General features: G+C 48.3%; 2 protein-coding genes across 2 annotated transcripts; both read right to left on the bottom strand.

The window, feature by feature from the left end:
• Positions 1-933: 933 nt before the first annotated feature.
• Positions 934-3,779, bottom strand: LOC140587587 (histone deacetylase 1). Its single transcript, XM_072708836.1, has 8 exons — positions 3,649-3,779; positions 3,026-3,138; positions 2,822-2,939; positions 2,650-2,724; positions 2,431-2,569; positions 2,201-2,342; positions 1,562-1,654; positions 934-1,122 (listed from the first exon to the last, which is right to left on the bottom strand). The coding sequence occupies exons 1-8, from the start codon at positions 3,695-3,697 to the stop codon at positions 1,075-1,077; spliced, it is 777 nt and encodes a 258-aa protein (XP_072564937.1). The 5' UTR covers positions 3,698-3,779; the 3' UTR covers positions 934-1,074.
• A 1,782-nt stretch (positions 3,780-5,561) lies between these two features.
• On the bottom strand, positions 5,562-19,940 carry LOC140577639 (proto-oncogene tyrosine-protein kinase LCK-like). The gene is given in 12 exon segments (XM_072708835.1): positions 5,562-6,797; positions 6,892-7,023; positions 8,726-8,879; positions 11,882-11,958; positions 12,819-12,995; positions 13,635-13,787; positions 14,390-14,539; positions 14,671-14,774; positions 15,040-15,141; positions 17,595-17,616; positions 17,619-17,684; positions 18,935-19,940. Coding segments are annotated over 12 exon segments (1,416 nt in total). The 5' UTR covers positions 19,008-19,940; the 3' UTR covers positions 5,562-6,591.
• Between the last annotated feature and the right edge of the window lie 29 nt (positions 19,941-19,969).

Raw genomic sequence — 19,969 nt, 5'->3', positions numbered from 1 at the left:
TCGAATTTCTTAAAAGTCGAACCAACCAGTTCGAAAAAAATGACCTAGAGATCGATCAGAATCTCAGAAGAGAAACTGTGAACGCTGACCTAAGACAATTTACGCGCAGGGAAATGAGTCACGCGGCACGTCTCTCAGCGGAAACAAAGGGTAACGCTTCAGTTTCAGCCTCGCATTCGATGTGAGTGAGTATCATGCATGTTTACACTAGCTGAATAGAGACAGTAAAAATACTGTCTCATTGTCTAAATGTAACAGCAATTATACAATAAAACATTTTTAAATAGATCTTATTTTAATAATTATAATAATATTGTTGTGCCGAGCGGGGACAGAACGGAGACAAAGGCACAGACGTCAGGGTATCGGGGAATACGGGGTTTAATTACAGGTAAGGCAGGCAAAACGCAGACGGACAATACAATAACCGAACTGGGGAAACAAACACGGACGAAGTTACAGAGGACTCGTGACAACAACCAGAAACAGCTGATCACAAGGGAATTCCACACAGGGTCAACGAGGGGGCGTGGCAGACGGAAGGAGTGGATGATCTGAGCAGGACACATTGTTTGGATACATTTTCTTACTTTACAAATTACTGTTTTTTTTGGGGTCCGGAACCAATTTATTGGTTTTCCATTACTTATGGGGAAAATTCAATCAGAACACGAACTTATTAGGATGCGATCTGGAGTTCTGAATGGATTAAGTTCCAGTGCTGTGGTACCACTGTACTAGTACATTATTTTGGGGGGGGGGGGGGGGGGGGGGGACTGATGGCCATCCACAACAGTAATATACATAATGTACAGCCGCGGTCACCAACTGGCAGGCTCGGGGCAAAGAAAGTCAAACAGCTATGTCGAGAATGATCTCACACACACACACGATTTTGAAAAGTAACCTTTGTTAAAAATTGTTAATTTTATTCCCTGACTGACCAAAAACATTTTAGCACAACATATTGATGGCCTGAACCCAGCATACTATCGTGGTCCTTGTGATGTTGCAATTGCAACATCGATATTAACACTGCCACTGTGTGGTGCAAGCCCATCACTGCTCACACCTTCACCCCATGTGGGCAGGGCTTTGCTGCAGGGTCTCCATTTCCTTCCGCTGTCCAGACACAACTTAAAATTAACCATACGTATGACCCTGAAAGGGTTAGTTGGTTCCTGCCTTGTACCAAATGCAATGTATCAATATTACTTAAAGAAACATCAGATTAGTAATAGAATTACTCAATTATGGATATAACAGCGTGTGGCTCAGTGGGCTAAGCCTGTGTTGCCTGTAATCACAAGGTTGCCAGTTCAAACCCAGCCTCAGCATGTCCGTGGGTCCTTGGGCAAGGCCCTTAACCCCCAGCTCCCTGGGCACAAACATTTTTGTTGACTAGTAAGTGCCAATTTCAACTCCACTACAGAGCCCAGGACAACATTTGAGAGCATTTCCCTTTTCTAGGGGAGAAGAAAAGTGACTGAAGCTGAAATTCAATAGCAAAGCAATTTTGGTATCGTAACACTAAAGCCAAAGCCAGGGAGAAGCAACCTACAGGTTTGAAGATGGCTTCATACGACTCGTCATCAATTCCGTCTCGGAGGGGGTAGTTCACAGCATAGTACTTGCCCTTCCCCGCACCAATGTCCTGGTGGGGGGAGAAACAGTCAGGCTCTCAGACACAGCTAGTTCCTTACAGTAAGAAAAAAAAAAAAAAAAAAAAAAGCACATCAATAGAAAAGTTCATTCTTTTCAGCCTCACAAACTAAAGTAGCGACAAGGAAGCATAACCAAAACAGGAACAGATGAGCAAGGCCGTGCGCCCCCTGCTGACTGCATCAGACATTACAGCCATTTAGTAGGCAGTTTTGTACAAAGTGACATAGAAGAGACATTACAAGCATACAGCCGTTAAGGAGCCTATTGGGCATAAACGCAGCTAGGCTGAGCTTACACTAAAAGAGCAGTAATCCAAGAGCTACACAATACGACAAACACAGAAAGACACCCACAAACCATAGGGGGAGCTATCCGAACCTGAACAGACTGAGGAGCATAGCTTCATACGGGACAAGAGGAGGAAGGAGTAAAACAAAAAAACCAACACACAAAAAAAAAAGCCAGTATTGTTAAGTGACCACAATGAGGGAGGGGCCTGTGCAGAGCTCAGCACTCCGGTGGGCGGGACACGCACCCTGAGGTCCCCGGTGCCCGGAAAGTACTCTCCGTACTTGTGGAAAGATACAGTCATGACGCGGTCAGTGGTGTAGAAGGCCTCCTCCACGCCATCACCGTGGTGAATGTCAATGTCGATGTACAGCACCCTCTGGTGGTACCTGCCAGGTATCCAGCGACACAGCTGGAGGTTACCCCGTGTTGGCAGCACCCCGGACATCCCTCCACATGCCGCTCAGTCCCGCTTACTTCAGCAGCTCCAGAATGGCCAGGACGATGTCGTTGACGTAGCAGAAGCCGGAGGCCTCGGACTTCTTGGCGTGATGCAGCCCTCCCGCCCAGTTGATGGCGATGTCCGTCTGCTGCTTGTTCAGCTTGACTGCTCCAGCTGTGGAGGGTGTTTGCAGGAGACGATAAGACTCGCAGACACCCCCGCCCCCGCCCCTTAGTAACAGCACCCCTACTCACCAACAGAGCCCCCAGTGGAGAGCTGGCAGAACTCAAACAGGCCATCGAACACTGGACAGTCCTCACCCACATTAACTATGCAGAGAGAAAAACGATGTTTAAACAGAGGAGCTGCAGGAGGAGGTGAAGCTAGAGGTGTGGGCCTTCCCGCCTGCCCCCATCATCCACTCACATCTCTGCATCTGCTTGCTGTACTCAGACATATTGTCTGGGCGGATGGAGCGCAGGAACTTGATGTAGTCGTCACTGTGGTATTTGGTCATCTCCTCTGCATTGGCCTTATGGGGGCGCTGTGGAGGGGATAGGCAGATCACATACATGACCACACAGAAGTGCTTATGGCCAGAGCCCTTGCATTAGGGCACTGCGTACATACGTAGATCTCCATCTTGCGGTATAGACCGTAGTTGAGCAGCAGGTTGTGGGTCATGCGGATGCGGTGCGGCTTCATGGGGTGCCCCTGGCCGTAGTAATAGTTACCGACGTCACCTAGAGGGGGGGCAGGGAGAAGACCTGAGCTCACACTATCAAAACGAGGAGCAGCATTAACCACAGCGCACAAGCATGCAGCCCCCTCAAAGCCAAAATATTGATAGTACATAAATATGGCCCTGAGGGTGACTGCTGAAGAACCCGTTCGCGAATAGCTCCGGACGGACATATACCGGCCACCGGGGAGATGCCGCCGTGACGGTCCGGAGAGCGCGCTCACCCCGCTGCAAGTAGTTCCGTGTCAGCTTTACATGTCTAACTGCATAAACAGCGGCTCTTCAGAGAAAGACGCGGAGCAGCGGGCACCAGGCACCCAGCGGCTACGTCCTTGGTGACATGCAGCCCGGCGAGCGGCCCCCGCGAATTGACGGCGGCCCGCCCCTGCAGCCCGTGGCGCCTCGGCCGCCAAAAACACACAAACGACTTCCCTCTCCCTCCAGATCATAGCGCAATCCACATCCCAATAACCTCAAACCGAGCGGTGGTGCATAGCGTGCCGGAGCTTACCATCATAATAATAACAAACTTTCTTCTTTGTTCCTTGAGTCAGCGCCATTTTACCTCCGGACTGAGGCACGGAGCGTCGGCACAGGCGTCTGGATGCCGTAACGGGGACTGCGCTTTGAACTCCGATTCAGCCAATCGTCGTGCGCAGTCCGGCCAGAGGGCGGGGCTTACCGCTCTGCTTAGCCAGTCATGCAACGGAAAATTCGATAACTGGCGATTGGGGAGAGGGACCCCTGTGCTCGGCCTGTGACCGAAGTGTGCGGTTCAGTTAAATTTGCGATTTTTACTGATGCATAGTACAGTAATAGGATAGAGTCCAAATCATGTATCGATAAATAAATACTAATAAGTTAAACATTTCCAGTCATTTACGGTTTTACATAATGTTTAATTACATATATAGTATCCTTTATGGTGTAATTGCAGTTACATAATTTTCTTGTTTACTGAATGACGCAATTCACGGTCCTACCTGTATATGTAACTGCAGTAGGACAGGGTGGGGCTGAACCTGACCCAGGGACACCTGTTCTGTCACCATTGTTATGGTAGCCTGAGGAGCCCCTGTCCAATGGCGTAGGAGAGAGTTTGATATTGGGGAGACACAACTTAATATTTTAAATATAAATGTCTGTTTGTTGGAGGATAAATGAAGCCAAATTAAATATTGGGGGGGGGGGGGGGTCCCCAGTTTCTACACCCCTGTCCCTATTCAGCACTCCACTCTTTCTTTCATATTACAGCAATGGTTCATTGATGCTTTCCAACAGAAGCTGAGAAAATGGAATCTATTTCTACAAATCAGGCATCTACATTCCTCTATGAAGCTGTTTGAGCTACTCAGACCTTTTAAAAAGTGCTTTTACAGAAAGGTAAAGGCACTAACTGAATGGTTCCTGCAGTGATGGAGAAGGCAGGCTGAGGGTGGGGGGAGTGCTGGTGTTTGTTGATTTTTAAACCCTCATGAATCGTGCCTAAGGATTTTTCTTCCTATATCACTGTATTTCCCATCCCTCAATAGTAATTCTTGGAAGCATGGTGTATAAAAAACACAAGGAAGTTGTATCTCAGAATCGCTAATGAAGCTGCGCAGCCCAGTATGTTTGTGAAACCGCATCTCAGAGCCCCTAATGAAGCTGAGCAGCCCAGGGCCAGTGTGCCTGTGAAACTACTGGCAGTTTTCCACCGCACAAAGTATGGTACTTTCGGTACATTTGCTTTTCCATTGACTTCTGGTCGAGTACCAGTACCGAAAGTTCCAGTACTGAAAGTCCCAAACTAGCTAGGGTACTTCTTTGGTACTTCGGTACTTTGGGGTGGGACTTGCAAACATATTTGCTGTCGATTGGTTATGCAAATAGCCTGCCGCTGAAACACGAAATACAACTGCCATCTTTTGAAACACAGCAAACAGCGAGAAACTAAATGAAAAGCAGTAGAAACAAAAATATAAAAAAACGTAAAATGGAAGGACGGACAAACGAGGAAACACAGGCTTTAATCGCCATATGGTCGGATGAACAGATCCAGCGAGATTTGGATGGCACCACTCGAAATAAAAAAGTATTTGCCGTAATAACAAGCCGCTTGGAAGAAATGGGGCACACGCGAAATACCGAACAATCGCAAAAAGCTTGTCGACCGAGCACCAGTCTCAGCTCGTCTTCTACGTTTGAATCCAGCGAAATAACAGCTGTTAATACCGCGCCGCGGTTTATGATGATGTCAGTCAGGGGTGGTCACTGATGATGTCATTTGTCGTCGGTGCCAGTTTTTACGCCAGTGGAAAACCGACACAAAATAAGTGCCATAGTTTTGCTATTTTATGGAAGTACCAAAAGTACGGTACATCGTGAAAAGCGCCCTATGTCTCACAGCCCCTAATGAAGCTGAGTGTACCTGTGACACATCACCTCTTTGCTCAGATTTTATTTTCTTGCATTTGTGTCCTCAAAGGCATAATATAAAATACATAGAAAAGCTCAGAATTGCTAAAAAAAACATTTTTCCATACAAAATCCCAAGCAAGAAAGACAATAAAAGGATAAAGGATTTAACAGTAGATACATGGGCAGCGTAAGGAAGGCAGGTTCTGGGGTAGCATGTGCTGTGGGTACGGTGATGCTGCGGGGGGCGTGGGTGTGCTAATCAGATATATAGGTAACCTGCACAAGGGGTTTCATCCCATCGTTTAACCTCAGCCTTTACTGGTGTGGGTGATATTTCTTTGTCAAAGAGGAGCTACCATAATTTAGCAGGCTCAGCTTGCTGGGAGTCCACAGTGAAACTCCAGAAGTGTATATACGTGTGAGCGTGGGGGTGTTCACCTCATGTCAGTCTGGCAGTCTGTGTTCATGTCTGTGTGCATTACTGTGAGTCTGTGTGTGTGTGCGGATCATTTTTCAGGTCCCCACAAATATCTGTGGATGCAATCAAAAAACTAAAAATGCCAAAAGTTTTGCATTTTGTTTGGTTATTTATGGTTAAAGGTATGGCTGGGTAGGGTTAAGGTCGGCATGTTGGGTTTAAGGTTTTCCCCATAGAAATGAATGGAGAGTCCCCACAAAGATGTAATTATAAACCTGTGTGTGTGTGTGTGACCTATGAGTAGTTCTGTCTGTCTCTGTGGCTTTTCATGTCTATCTATTGGATATCTATCACAGCGATTGCACCACCTGATTGTTCTCTCTGTCGCTGTCTGTCTGTCTATCTTTCAGTAAGTCTGTCAGCCTCCTTCAGTCTGTCTCTTCGTATCTCAGTCTGTCTGTCTGTCAGTCTCCTTCAGCCTGTCTGTCTGTATCTCAGTTTGTCTGTCTCCGTCTGTCTGTCAGTCTCCTTCAGTCTGTTAGTAAGTCTGTCTGTCAGTCTCCTTCAGTCTGTCTGTCTGTCTCTCCTTCTGTCTGTCAGTAAGTCTGTCTGTCTGTCAGTCAGTCTGTCTGGACCTCAGCCGGGCTGGCTCTGGTACTGTTGCTCTGTGGCAGTAAAGAAGTCCTCCAGAACACTCCGCAGATACTCGAATGTGGGCCGGTTCTCTGGGGTCTCCTGCCAGCACATATTCATGATGCTGTACAGCTCCTGGGGGCAGTTGTCAGGCTGGGGCATGCGGTACCCCCGTTCCAGGTTCTGGATCACCTCGGAGTTGGTCATGCCTGACGGGGGGAAGAGGACACATGGGACACCCTCAGCCATCAGTGCCTCACCTCATTGAAGCATTGGAATGTTCTGGTAGGTCGGCATGGGTACCTGGGTACGGGATGCGGCCGTACGTCACAATCTCCGTCAGCAGGATCCCAAAAGACCACACATCTGACTTGATGGAGAAGGTTCCGTAGTTTATGGCTTCAGGGGCGGTCCATTTGATGGGGAACTTGGCACCTGAAAAGGGGAAGGAAAGCAGCAGGTGATTCGCCATGATGATGCCGAGACACTGTCCAATGCCGACATGCAGCATCACGAAGCTACAGTATGCAGACCCCCCCATCCCAGCCCTTCACAGAACCCCCCCATCCCAGCCGCGCCCTTCACAGAACCCCCCCATCCCATCCCTTCACAGAACCCCCCCATCCCAGCCGCTCCCTTCACAGAACCCCCCCATCCCAGCCGTGCCCTTCACAGAACCCCCCCATCCCATGCGCTCTTCACAGAACCCCCCCATCCCAGATGCGCCCTTCACAGAACCCCCCCATCCCATGCGCTCTTCACAGAACCACCCCATCCCAGCCACGCCCTTCACAATGCTTAATCCAAATACAACAGCATTTCGGTGACGAGAGCTGAAATAAACACTAGGTGGTGCTACACCAAAGCCATGGATTCACACTGTTCAGTGTGGCATATGAGATGTGGCTTTGGATCATGATGATACCACGTAGAAAGTTCCAGCCTGTCACAGTCAGAGGGATGTAACAAAGCCACCGGTCATAAACTGGATTTAAGGAAGCACTTCTTTACACAGCGTGTAGTCAGAGTATGGAATAGTCTTCCTGATAACGTAGTGCAAGCTGAATCCTTGGGTTCCTTTAAATCAGAGCTAGATAAGATTTTAACAACTCTGAGCTATTAGTTAAGTTCTCCCCAAGCGAGCTCGATGGGCCGAATGGCCTCCTCTCGTTTGTATAGTTCTTATGTTCTTATGTTCTTAATCAAAGGGACGTGTCAAAGCCACATTCCACAGTCAGAGGGATGTAACAAAGCCACTGGTCATAATCAAAGGGACGTGTTAAAGCCACATGTCAGTCAGAGGGATGTAACAAAACACCGCCTGTCACAGTCAGAGGGTCGTAACAAAGTCACCTGTCACAGTCAGAGGGTCGTAACAAAGTCCCATGTCACTGTCAGAGGGTCGTAACAAAGTCGCCTGTCACAGTCAGAGGAACGTAACAAAGTCGAGTGCACAACTATAACTGTAAGTCAAATAAAACAAGTTTCCTTTATAACATGGAAAGAGTATGTAACAGTGCATGCCTGACATCCTGTTAACAGGTTGTGTGGTGATGGCATAGTCAGGTTTTAGGCTGTCCTTTAACTTTAAATGCACTAGGTAACGGTTTCATCCCAGCAGTATTTAATGTCTCTTGTAGACAGAATGCCTTGAATCTTCCCAGCTATTCCAACTGCTAGAGGAGGTAACTTTGATGAATAAAACATTTTTTTTGAAAGATGACATTTTTTTGCTAATAAAGGCACTTAAATGGTGAACATACAGTAAATTTATTTGTTAGCAAAGAATACTGAGTGTATTTTTAGTATGTTAAGATGTTAAGTGAGTAACATGCAAATGTAGAAAATCTCAGCTTTTGACTGGTAGTGTATGTGCACAGGATTTTCAAATGAATTCCCTGAATACTTGCTTATTTTTCTTGTCTGGATTCCAATTATCTGACTTTCCACTCATCTTATCAAATAAACACTTATCATTGTAACCAGAAAACCAAATTTCCAGATCCTTCTGAATAAAAAAGTTGCGGGTCAATCACACCTCCACCATAAAACAGAGGCTGTCCTGAGTTTCACAGGTTACATATTTGGTCAACAAAAGAGAAAAATAATTTCAAAATGCACAGCATGGCCCAGGTACCCTCTCTGGCTGTGTACTCATTGTCCTCGATGAGGCGAGCGAGTCCAAAGTCGGCGATCTTGCAGATGAGCTCCTCAGAGACCAGGATGTTGGCGGCTCTCAGGTCCCTGTGGATGTAATTCCGCTGCTCAATGAACGCCATGCCCTCAGCCACCTGCAGGGGGAGACAAATCTCAGAGGCAGCACTCAGCTGGGTGGGGCACTTGCCCAAAGAAGCTCTGCTCCACCAAGCCCCTCTGACAGAGGGAAAATGACCCTAGGTCAGACACATGCTCCCGCAATGCAATTTTAGACTCAGTTAAACATCTGAAGGATGTCAGCTAGCCTGAGCTAATCTGCTTCATCTCTTCTCACTTGTTTGTAAATTTCTTGCCTTCTTATGTTCTTATGTATGTCCTGGAGTCACCTGTCGCTTTGAGTTGTTCCAATACGAGTCACATGATGCCCATTGTTGATCAGGAGGGGGAGAATCAGTGGAGTCCCTCCGACCGGCTTGACTGAAATTTAAGGTCTTGTGACCCAGGGAATGGCAGCACCGTGCTGTTTGGGATCTGAATTTACATTTACATTTACAGCATTTGGCAGACGCCCTTAGCCAGAGCGACTTACATGTGCTTTAAGACTCTACAATGAATTTTTCCCGATACTAGCTCAATAAAACCAAGGCTATGAATACCATCGATCTAATACTCTGTTGGAAAAGTGCTTTTTTTTTTTTTTTAAAGGAATGCCAGAAAGTATGATGCCAGAAGTGCTAATTCAGGTATTTCTGGAAAAGGTGTTTTAAGTCGTCTTTTGAAGACATTCAGTGACTCAGCTGTTCGGACATCTAGGGGGAGTTCATTCCACCAACTTGGTGCCAGAACAGAGAAGAGCCGAGAGGTGTGTCTTCCTTGTGCCTTGAGGGGTGGTGGGACCAGTCGAGCAGTGCTGGAAGATCGGAGAGATCGTGGTGCAGTGCGGGGTGTGATGAGGTCTTTTAGGTAGGATGGAGCCAGATCATTTTTGGCTTTGTATGCGAGCATCAGTGTTTTGAATCTGATGCGGGCAGCCACAGGAAGCCAGTGTAGGGAGCGCAGCAAAGGAGTGGTGTGGGAGAACTTGGGAAGGTTGAAAACAAGTCGAGCAGCTGCATTCTGAATCAGTTGGAGGGGACGAATGATGCTCAGTGTTAAACCCGCTAGGAGCGAGTTGCAGTAGTCAAGGCGGGAGATGACGAGGGACTGAACGAGTATCTGGGTTGCCGTGTGGAAAGAAATGGACGTATCCTTCTGATATTAAACAGGAGAAACCGTCAAGAGCGGGAAACGTTGGCGATATGAGAGGAAAAGGACAGACGATTGTCCATGGTAACCTCAAGGTTGCGAGCAGTAACCGAAGGACGGATCAGGGAGTTGTCGAGGGAGATCGCAAGGTCCAGGAGGGGGGATGAGTCAGCAGGGATGTACAGCAGTTCCGTTTTACTAGGGTTGAGTTTCAGTTGGTGAGCGGTCATCCAAGATGAGATATCTGCTAGACATGCAGATATCTTAGTGGAGACAAGAGTGTCTGAAGGAGGGTAGGAGAGGATGAGTTGAGTGTCATCTGCATAGCAGTGGTAAGAGAAGCCATGAGAGGATATGACCTCACCAAGAGATTTGGTATAGAGGGAGAACAGGAGTGGGCCAAAAACCCTGAGCCCTGAGGGACACCAGTGAAGAGACTACGTGGAGTAGATGTGAGTCCTTTCCATGTCACTCGGTATGATCGGCCTTCGAGGTAGGATGCAAGCCATTGCCAAGCCAAACCACCAATGCCAAGACTCCTAAGGATGGACAGGAGAGTCTTGTGGTTAACCGTGTCAAATGCTGCTGATAGGTCAAAAAGGATGAGGACAGATGACAGTTTAGCTGACCTAGCAGCATGCAGCTTCTCAGTTACTGCTAAGAGGGCAGTCTCTGTGGAGTGAGCTGCTTTGAAGCCAGACTGATTAGGATCCTGGAGGTTGTTCTGAGAAACATAAAGAGAGAGCTGGTTGTAGACTGTGCGTTCGAGGATTTTTGAAAGGAAGGAAAGAAGCGATACTGGTCGGTAGTTGCAAGTGTCCGAGGGATTTAGAGTCGGTTTTTTCAAGATGGGAATGAACCTGGCTATTTTGAATGCTGTTGGTACATGCCCGGAATGGGTGAGCCTCCGTAGGCGATCAGAGTCATTATTCACAGAGCAGGCTGCTGTCTGTTCGCCGCTACTTTGTTTGGCTTTTAGCTCCAGCTGGCATCCGAGCCTCGGCTGTCTACACATGCGGTGCTGGGATGCGGGTCCCCGTGGGCCGTCACCATCACAAAACCTCTCACAGCATCCTGCTCAGTCTCTGGAGTCTACAGAGCAGAAACCCCTCAGCACCATGTGTGGTCTTTACCTAATTTGGGTCTTTCCTACTGCAAACGGTTCACAGGAGCTTCAAACTAACTTTGTGCAAACCACACGTTCTACTAAGCAAGCTGCACACACACATAGAGTCTTGCAGATGATGGGGATAAGATGAGCGGGGCTGTAGGCTGCAAGTGGGAGGAGACATGTCTGTTGGGTGGGACACCTAGTTTTCTAGGCATGGCCAGCAGCATGCTGGTAAAATTCTGAGCTATTTTCAGGAGGTGGGCAGAGTCACTGTGACAGCAGACAGAGCCAGGGGACCAGGGGGACCCGGTGGTGGGACGAGCCTCCGGGGGTGAGCTGGCAGAAGGAGTTGGCGTGGGTGAGCTGGCGGGGCGAGCTGGGGGGGATGAACTGGCGGGACGAGCCGGCATGGGTGAGCTGGCGGGACAAGCTAGTGGGGGCAAGCTAGTGGGGGCGAGCTGGTTGGATGAGCTGGCAGGGGTGAGCTGGCAGGACGAACTGGTGGGGTGAGTTGGTGGGGCGCGCTGGCAGGGGTGAGTTGGTGGGGCGCGCTGAGTCAGACACAGGGACAGATAGAGACATGGACAGCAACAGACACAAGGACAGAGACAGGGACAGAGGCACAAACAGGTGCAGAAACAGACACGGACAAAAACAGAGATCGACACTGAGACATAGACAGACACAGGAACAGAACCAGACAAAAGGAGGGGAACAGAAAATGAGACAGACCTAGGGGCAGGGACAAAGACAGACACAGGCAAAGACAGACAAACTCACCTGGGAGGCCATATCAATCAGGATATTGATGGTTAAATTCATTCCTGCATTCGTCTTGAGAAAATCCACCAGGCTTCCTGCAAAAAGGAACAGCACAGGAGTTAGACTACAAGTTTACCTAAGTTAATCAGATACGCAGCTGGATTAAGGGTCTGATAGGATGGTCTTCCGTCTTCATCTTTACTGTGAAACATTTTCACATCTTTATTCATACACGCAAGTAGCATGTGCTTTGGTGTCCCTCAGAGCTGGATATGAGCCTCCTGCCTCCTGTTGGTGCCCCAGGACCTCAGTGAGGAGAGAGCTGAAGGAAATGGGGGCCAGCCTTCATCCCGCGTGCGGGGGGACGTCTCCTTCTCCCAACACACCCTGTTATTTCCTGAGGCTTTGTGTCTACATAAAGGAGCAGGTACACAGAGCTTCAGGAGGTCACACAGCAGGGCGGCGCCTCCACCACACCCACCCAAGCTGCCCAGCGCTGACGGAACAGCCGAAGGTCTTATCAGGAAAGGAGGCAATGCGCGGAAGGTGCTGTGTTTCCATCCAAGAATAGACCCTTTCTGACAGGCATCTGAGCTCCAGGTCCGCACCACACAGAGCCAGTTTATAATAAACATGTGCTACCATACCCAGTTTCACTATGTGACTGGTGCAGCTTAACCACTGAGGGGGACTTTGGTTAACAAATTAAATAATTTCACCTCAAGATGCTTCAGAGAAGAAAAGCAAAATTGGCTAATGTGGGGGGGTGAGGGCAGTGTTTGTACTTCTGAGGATTACAGGAACCCATGATTATGGCATCTGCTCTTATGGCTACTGGACTGCCAGTCAAAAAAGCCGTTTTGTGCTGAACTCAGTCTTTGCAGAGGTACTAACAGAGACCACAACATCATCTTAAAGACGTCCACTTGGTGGTCTTGGGGCGGGGCGGGCTCACCGTTCTCCATGTATTCTGTGATGATGTAGATGGGCTCCTGCGTCACCACGGCATAAAGCCGTACGAGGCGTGGATGCTGCAGGTGCTTCATGAGGTTGGCCTCCGCCAGGAAGGCCCCAGGCGACATGGTCCCCGCTTTCAGGTTCTTGATGGCCACTTTGCGCTGGTTGTACGTCCCTGTGGAGCAGAGGGCAGGGTTCTTGCAGGTTTCAGTAAGTTAAATTTAAGACCTTTTTTAGACCTTTCAAGACCCTGCGGGAACCCTGACAGGGATTGCAGGTGTCCATTGGGGACGGTGTGGATACGCTGTCTCACTACAAACGCCAAATCAAAGTCCAGCATCAATCCAGAAGTGAGGACTTTTCTAGGTATGGTTAGTGTCTGGCTGTAGTTTGGTGGATGTCGGTAACAGTGAGATTAACATTCTACTCAGTCATATGACTCAACAGGGCCCTCCAGCCCCATAGGGAACCACAGACCCCTCACACCAACCCACCCCAAACTGCCCCTCACACCCATCCTCCCCAAACTGCCCCTCACACCAACCCACCCCAAACTGCCCCTCAAACTCACCCATCCAAACCTCCCCAAACTGCCCCTCACACCAACCCATCTACACCTCCCCAAACTGCCCCTCACACCAACCCATCCACACCTCCCCAAACTGCCCCTCACACCAACCCATCTACACCTCCCCAAACTGCCCCTCACACCAACCCATCCACACCTCCCCAAACTGCCCCTCACACCAACCCATCCACACCTCCCCAAACTGCCCCTCACACCCACCCTCCCCAAACTGCCCCTCACACTCACCCATCCACACCTCCCCAAACTGCCCTGCCCCCAGGCGACGCTCCAGTTTCAGTGATTCCCGGGGGATCTCCCACTCATCCTGCCACCAGGGCTTCTGCGGGGCCCGAGTCTGGCATGGTTTGAGGAGGCGGAAACAGAGGCCATCTGCTTCACCTACAGGGGGGGCAACAAGCAGATGGACTAAGAAACACTCAGAAAGAAGGAGAGCGAGAGACTCCATATAGCTGCATGTCCACCCCTAGTGGTGAGGGGCTGGCTGCAGGCAGGGGGGGGGGGGAGGGGCTGTGGAGTACTGAAAGGGGCATGACCCTTTCAGTACTCCACAGCCCCCCCCCCCCCCCCGCTAATCCAGGGGGGCAGAGCTGCAGCAGGACGACTCCATCTTCATTTTCATGATGCATCATCTGCAGAAAGGAGGAACAGAACCTCACAAAGATAGAGGTGAAGCTGGAGGAGGAGAACGTGGAAGAACCTGCATTTCAGAAGAAGAGCAAAGTACGACATCCTCCCCACAGAGAGGTGAGGCTGCAGCTTGGTCGCCTTGGCGCCAGAGCACTGCTCTGACATCACAGCCTGCGCAGGATGTGGCCTCAGTGAGCAGCATGTGCAGGCCACCGCACCCTTGCCGGAGCTGAGAGGAGAAGCGGCAGCACAGCATCCAGGCGCCCAGCTGCGACAGCATCTGGACCCGCAGAGCCACACAGCAGATAAAGAGTCAGCGAGTAAATGTGAACGTGGGCTCAGGGAATACCCACAGAAGTAATGCTGCACCAGGTCCGAGAGGCAGCTGAATGAGATCCGGGGCGTGATGTAAAAGCCACCATTGTCTAGGTTCCGGATCTTGTAGTGCTTGACGGTGTCGCCACATTCAGGATCCAAATCCCGCACAGACAAGGAGTATGAGCCTTGAGGTAGAAGGGGTCAGAAGTCAATATGGACCAACCAGACGCACAGCAGCCAAACACAGACCAATCACACTTTGCTAAGATACAACCACAGCAGTGCTTTACGCGTAAGCAGCCATAGAGCAGAGCACCTTTGCTGGTCTCACTCTCCCGGATGAGGAAGGAACCCTGGGTGTTTCCTGGGGCCAGCAGCAGCCTCATGGCATCGTTTCTGGAAAGATCTTTGAAGAACCACCTATGTGACAGAAGAATTGAATAAAAACCTGCTAGAATGCCAGCAGACCACTGTGAACCTTTTAGAAACCTTCCAGAGTTTTCTTTTGTAATTTCTAATGATGAGCATACAGAGGAATTGGCAGTGCTCTGTCTGTAAAATAAGCTGGTGTTTCAGTATGTCACTGTGGGACTAGCCGGTGTCCCCTGAACACTGCCTGAGGGACACATCAATGTCTGCTTGTGTACACATTCCTGAGCTGATCCTCAGCACTCGTCTGACTCACGGTTCGGTTTCCATGGTGTCCATCTTGGCAACAAAGTTGAAAGGAATGTAGCCCTTCTGGCCGGTGGTCAGGGATTCAGCCCAGTACCATTCCGGGTCATCCCTTGGAGAGAAGGTTCCAGAATCAAGATGGTTTATTGTCATTCTGAGTACATGGGGGCAGTATGTTAGGGAACGAAATTAGGTACTGAAGTCCCATGAACAGCACTACAGTCCTAAACAAATATTCACTTCCAGTAAGAAAAACTGGTTGCAAGTGATTTCAAGTGCAGATGAATATTAATAACAATCAATACTTTATTGACTTTATGCCTCCCTCAACTAGCTCTGTTTTGTAGAGTAAGTGAAGGGCAGCTACCTGTAGATTAAGGGCCTTGCTCAAGGACCCGCAAACATGCTGAGGCTGGGTTTGAACGGGTGACCTTCTGTTTATAGGCACACAGGCTTAGCCCACTGTGCCAAATGCCACCCCCATATATACAAAAGTGTATATACTGGTGTGAGTATAAATAAAAACTAGCAGTCAAAAGTTTTTGCACATCACAAGTTTTTGACACTTTGACATTTATTTCATAAACTGCAGAATTTTTTATTCATATTAAGCATTTTGAAGGTTGAGCGAACAACTATAAATGAAAATATAAATCAAATGAAATAAGTTTCCTTTATAACATGGAAAGAGTATGTAACAGTGTATGTCTGACATCCTGTTAACTGGTTGTGTGGTGATGGCATAGTCAGATTTTAGTCTGTCCTTTAACTTTAAATGCACTAGTTAACAGAAACAGAGCAGTATTTTACGTCTCTCGTAGAAAGAATGCCCTGAATTTTCTCTGCTGTTATAACTGCTTGTGGAGGTAACTTTGATGACCTTTTCTTGCTAATAAAGGTCCTTGAATGGTGAACATACTGTAAAGGTATTGGTTAGTAAAGATTATTGAGTATATTTGTAGTAAATGTTAAATGAGTACTGCAGTGTGTTGACGCCCGCCCAGGGTTGGCTGCCTAATTGGGCGCCTTGGCCTAAGGCTCTGCGCTCCAGCCGACTGATCCCTGCTGGTGACCATCTCGCCTAGCGATGTGTAAATAAGGACTGATCCCTGCTGCGGACCATCTCACCTAGCGATATGTAAATAAGGACTGATACCTGCTGGTGACCATCTCGCCTAGCGATGTGTAATAAGGACTGATCCCTGCTGGTGACCATCTCACCTAGCGATATGTAAATAAGGACTGATACCTGCTGGTGACCATCTCGCCTAGCAAAGTGTAAATAAGGACTGATCCCTGCTGGTGACCATCTCGCCTAGCGATGTGTAAATAAGGACTGATCCCTGCTGGTGACCATCTCGCCTAGCGATGTGTAAATAAGGACTGATCCCTGCTGGTGACCATCTCGCCTAGCGATATTAAATAAGGACTGATACCTGCTGGTGACCATCTCGCCTAGCAAAGTGTAAATAAGGACTGATCCCTGCTGGTGACCATCTCGCCTAGCGATGTGTAAATAAGGACTGATCCCTGCTGGTGACCATCTCGCCTAGCGATGTGTAAATAGGACTGATCCTGCTGGTGACCATCTCGCCTAGCGATATGTAAATAAGGACTGACACCTGCTGGTGACCATCTCGCCTAGCGAAGTGTAAATAAGGACTGATCCCTGCTGGTGACCATCTCGCCTAGCGAAGTGTAAATAAGGACTGATCCCTGCTGGTGCCATCTCGCCTAGCGATGTGTAAATAAGGACTGATCCCTGCTGGTGACCATCTCGCCTAGCGATGTGTAAATAAGGACTGATCCCTGCTGGTGACCATCTCGCCTAGCGATGTGTAAATAAGGACTGATCCCTGCTGGTGACCATCTCGCCTAGCGAAGTGTAAATAAGGACTGATCCCTGCTGGTGACCATCTCGCCTAGCGAAGTGTAAATAAGGACTGATCCTGCTGGTGACCATCTCGCCTAGCGATGTGTAAATAAGGACTGATCCCTGCTGGTGCCCCATCTCGCCTAGCGAAGTGTAATATGGACTTGATCCCTGCTGGTGACCATCTCGCCTAGCGAAGTGTAATAAGGACTGATCCCTGCTGGTGACCATCTCGCCTAGCGAAGTGTAAATAAGGACTGATCCCTGCTGGTGACCATCTCGCCTAGCGAAGTGTAAATAAGGACTGATCCCTGCTGGTGACCATCTCGCCTAGCGATGTGTAAATAAGGACTGATCCCTGCTGGTGACCATCTCGCCTAGCGATGTGTAAATAAGGACTGATCCCTGCTGGTGGACCATCTCGCCTAGCGATGTGTAAATAAGGACTGATCCCTGCTGGTGACCATCTCACCTAGCGATATGGTAAATAAGGACTGACACCTGCTGGAGACCATCTCGCCTATTGAAGTGTAAATATGGACTGATCCCTGCTGGTGACCATCTCGCCTAGCGAAGTGTAAATAAGGACTGACACCTGCTGGTGACTATCCTCGCCTAGCGAAGTGTAAATAAGGACTGATCCCTGCTGGTGACCATCTCGCCTAGTGATGTGTAAAGGACTCCCCTCTCACCTGTTAAGGACTTTCAGCTTGTCCCCTTGTGGAAGCCCAGGTCATCGTTGTGGTCGGGTTCATAGCTATACAGGGCAATGACCAGATTGTCTGGATTGCAGGAAGTGAGTAGGCTCAGGGTACATGGACAGTAAGTGGTGCACCAGGCAGAACATTCTAGAAGGAAGACACATATCACTCTCGGTCTTGCAACAGACTTTGACTTTAGACCAGTGGAGAACCAGCCGTGAGCATCCAGAGATCAGTGGAGAACCAGCCGTGAGCATCCAGAGACCAGTGGCGGGCAGACTTCTGCTAATCCGCTAACTGATAATTAACCAAGCTAACTTTTTCGTTAGCAGATTAGCATTTCTGATAACTGAAAAACTTTGAAAACCTTTAGCAGACCAATCAGCTTCCGCTAAATTTTGTTCCGTTAACTGTAAATCTGCTACCATTTTTTTGCAGGTAAAGTGAATAAAGTTTAATGGTTTAAAAAAAATTTACACCATAAAATCAAAAATATTTGACCCTGCCTGTTGTGGGCATGTCTGCAGTTGTTGGCTGACTATGTGTAAATACAAGATGTGATTGGTCCATAACTTGTCACATTTAAGATAGTATGGGCTAAATGTAAGTGAACTAAGATAAAGTCTATTTAAGCTGGGGTACCCTGACCTAAGCACTGAACAGGGAACTGTATTTCTTGCTTAGCCAGATAACTTTTTGGATTGAAGGTACCGTAGTTTGAATTACATTTATCTTCATTCACTTACATATAGCCCAGACTAACTTTAACCCGACAAGTTATCTGGCTAAGCAAGAAATCCTCTGAAATAATCCAGCTTCATGATATAGGCTCCCAGTTGTATTTTCTGCATTCTGATTGACAGAGTTATACTGTAGACCAACAAAGAGCTGAAACCCTCATTCCAAGTTCCGGGTAAACAGCGCCATGTTTGTAGTCCCTAAGGGGCTTCACTGAGGGTAAAATGCCAGCATGGGCTTCTCCAACAAAAATGCATTTGTCTTGCAAATGGAGTATCTTAGAAAGAAAATTTCAATGCAGGTTTATTCTAGAGACTCCAGAGAATCCAACGTTTTCCAACCCAATTGGTTAAGTACTAAATATCCCCTGGTAATCACTCCAGCCAAAAACCAAATGGAAGCTAAAGTCATATAATAATAGTTAGAGGTTAGCGGTTATGATTAGCTTCTGCTAAATTTTTTTAGTGGTTTATCGGTTTACCGTTAGGGAGAGGGAGAGGGAGAGGGAGAGGGAGGGAGAGAGAGAGAGAGAGAGAGAGAGAGAGAGAGGGGAAGTGCAGAAAAAGACAGGCAGACGGTGTGTGCAGACTCACCAGGCGCTGGAGAACACGGTGGCGTTTGCTGGGAGGGGTAGGGGATCCTGGTGTCCGTGTACTGAAATGACATGTGTGACAGTGGGAGACCAGCACACGCCACCACACAATCACTCTGAACTGGAAACGGACCAGAGTCCGTACTTCAGAGAAACATCACCAAATGAGGAGGTTTGACAACAATTCTGGGTTTGTCCCTACTGTCCCACATGATTATTATGGGATGTTTCAGGTTGGTTGCTGTTCCCATCGAGCTGTCAGGATGCACGGAGAAGGAGCAGGAGCAATGCTACAGCGCGTCTCCCTGACAACAGCCTCCTGCCCTCCAGCTTTTATCTACGGAATTTGTTTCCACAGTTAAAAGGGGAGCATCACAGCTGCAGGGCCGTTTGCAGGATGAAAATAGACGATCCTTCATTTGCTGTTTGCAGAAGTACATTGGAATGTTTTTCATTTTGAGACTCACACATCTGTACAGCTGAGAGAGCGAAGCTTGGGGTCAGTGTGCAAGGCGAGGCCATATGTCCAGGACCTGTAGCACTTCGGGGAGTGGGGGAGGGGGGCTGAACTAAAAACTTGATCACACGTACGGAGGTTTAACCCTCTGAGCCACTGACTGTGTCTCTGGCAGCTCTGACAGATGCCACCACTTGTAACAGCCTCTGCCCTGTATATCAGTAATGCAGCGATAAGGAAAGCTAATTAGAAAGTTTATTATTTTAAAAATAGTGATAGCAATTGTTTTGATTTCACACTGTCTACACTGATTTCTCTTTTGCTATCACACGCGTGCATTACTGACAGACTTGCATTAAATCGGCAGGAGTGCAGCCTTTTGCACTGGAAAGGATTTATTTGTCAGAAACGCTTCATTGTCTCACCTTAAGGTGAACAGTCAAATTAGATGTTTATTAATAGATCCTCCTACAGATCAATTTGCAAAATGCATTTCTAATGATGCTTTCATTAACATTAAAATAATTCCATATAGCAGACATTATTCTAACTGTTTATTACGCGGGTGTGCAGTGATAT

Source organism: Paramormyrops kingsleyae, unplaced genomic scaffold, assembly GCF_048594095.1.
Source record: "Paramormyrops kingsleyae isolate MSU_618 unplaced genomic scaffold, PKINGS_0.4 ups389, whole genome shotgun sequence".
Taxonomy (NCBI): domain Eukaryota; kingdom Metazoa; phylum Chordata; class Actinopteri; order Osteoglossiformes; family Mormyridae; genus Paramormyrops; species Paramormyrops kingsleyae.
The sequence above is the reverse complement of the archived record's forward strand: the minus strand, read 5'-3'. Positions and strand labels throughout refer to the sequence as shown.

Coding starts and splice junctions, on each gene's coding strand:
- LOC140587587 (XM_072708836.1), bottom strand. CDS start 3,697: ATGGCGCTGACTCAAGGAACAAAGAAGAAAGTTTGTTATTATTATGAT. Junction 3,139..3,648: donor AGTTTGTTATTATTATGATG/GTAAGCTCCGGC, acceptor CCCCCCCTCTAG/GTGACGTCGGTAACTATTAC. Junction 2,725..2,821: donor CAGCAAGCAGATGCAGAGAT/GTGAGTGGATGA, acceptor CTCTCTGCATAG/TTAATGTGGGTGAGGACTGT.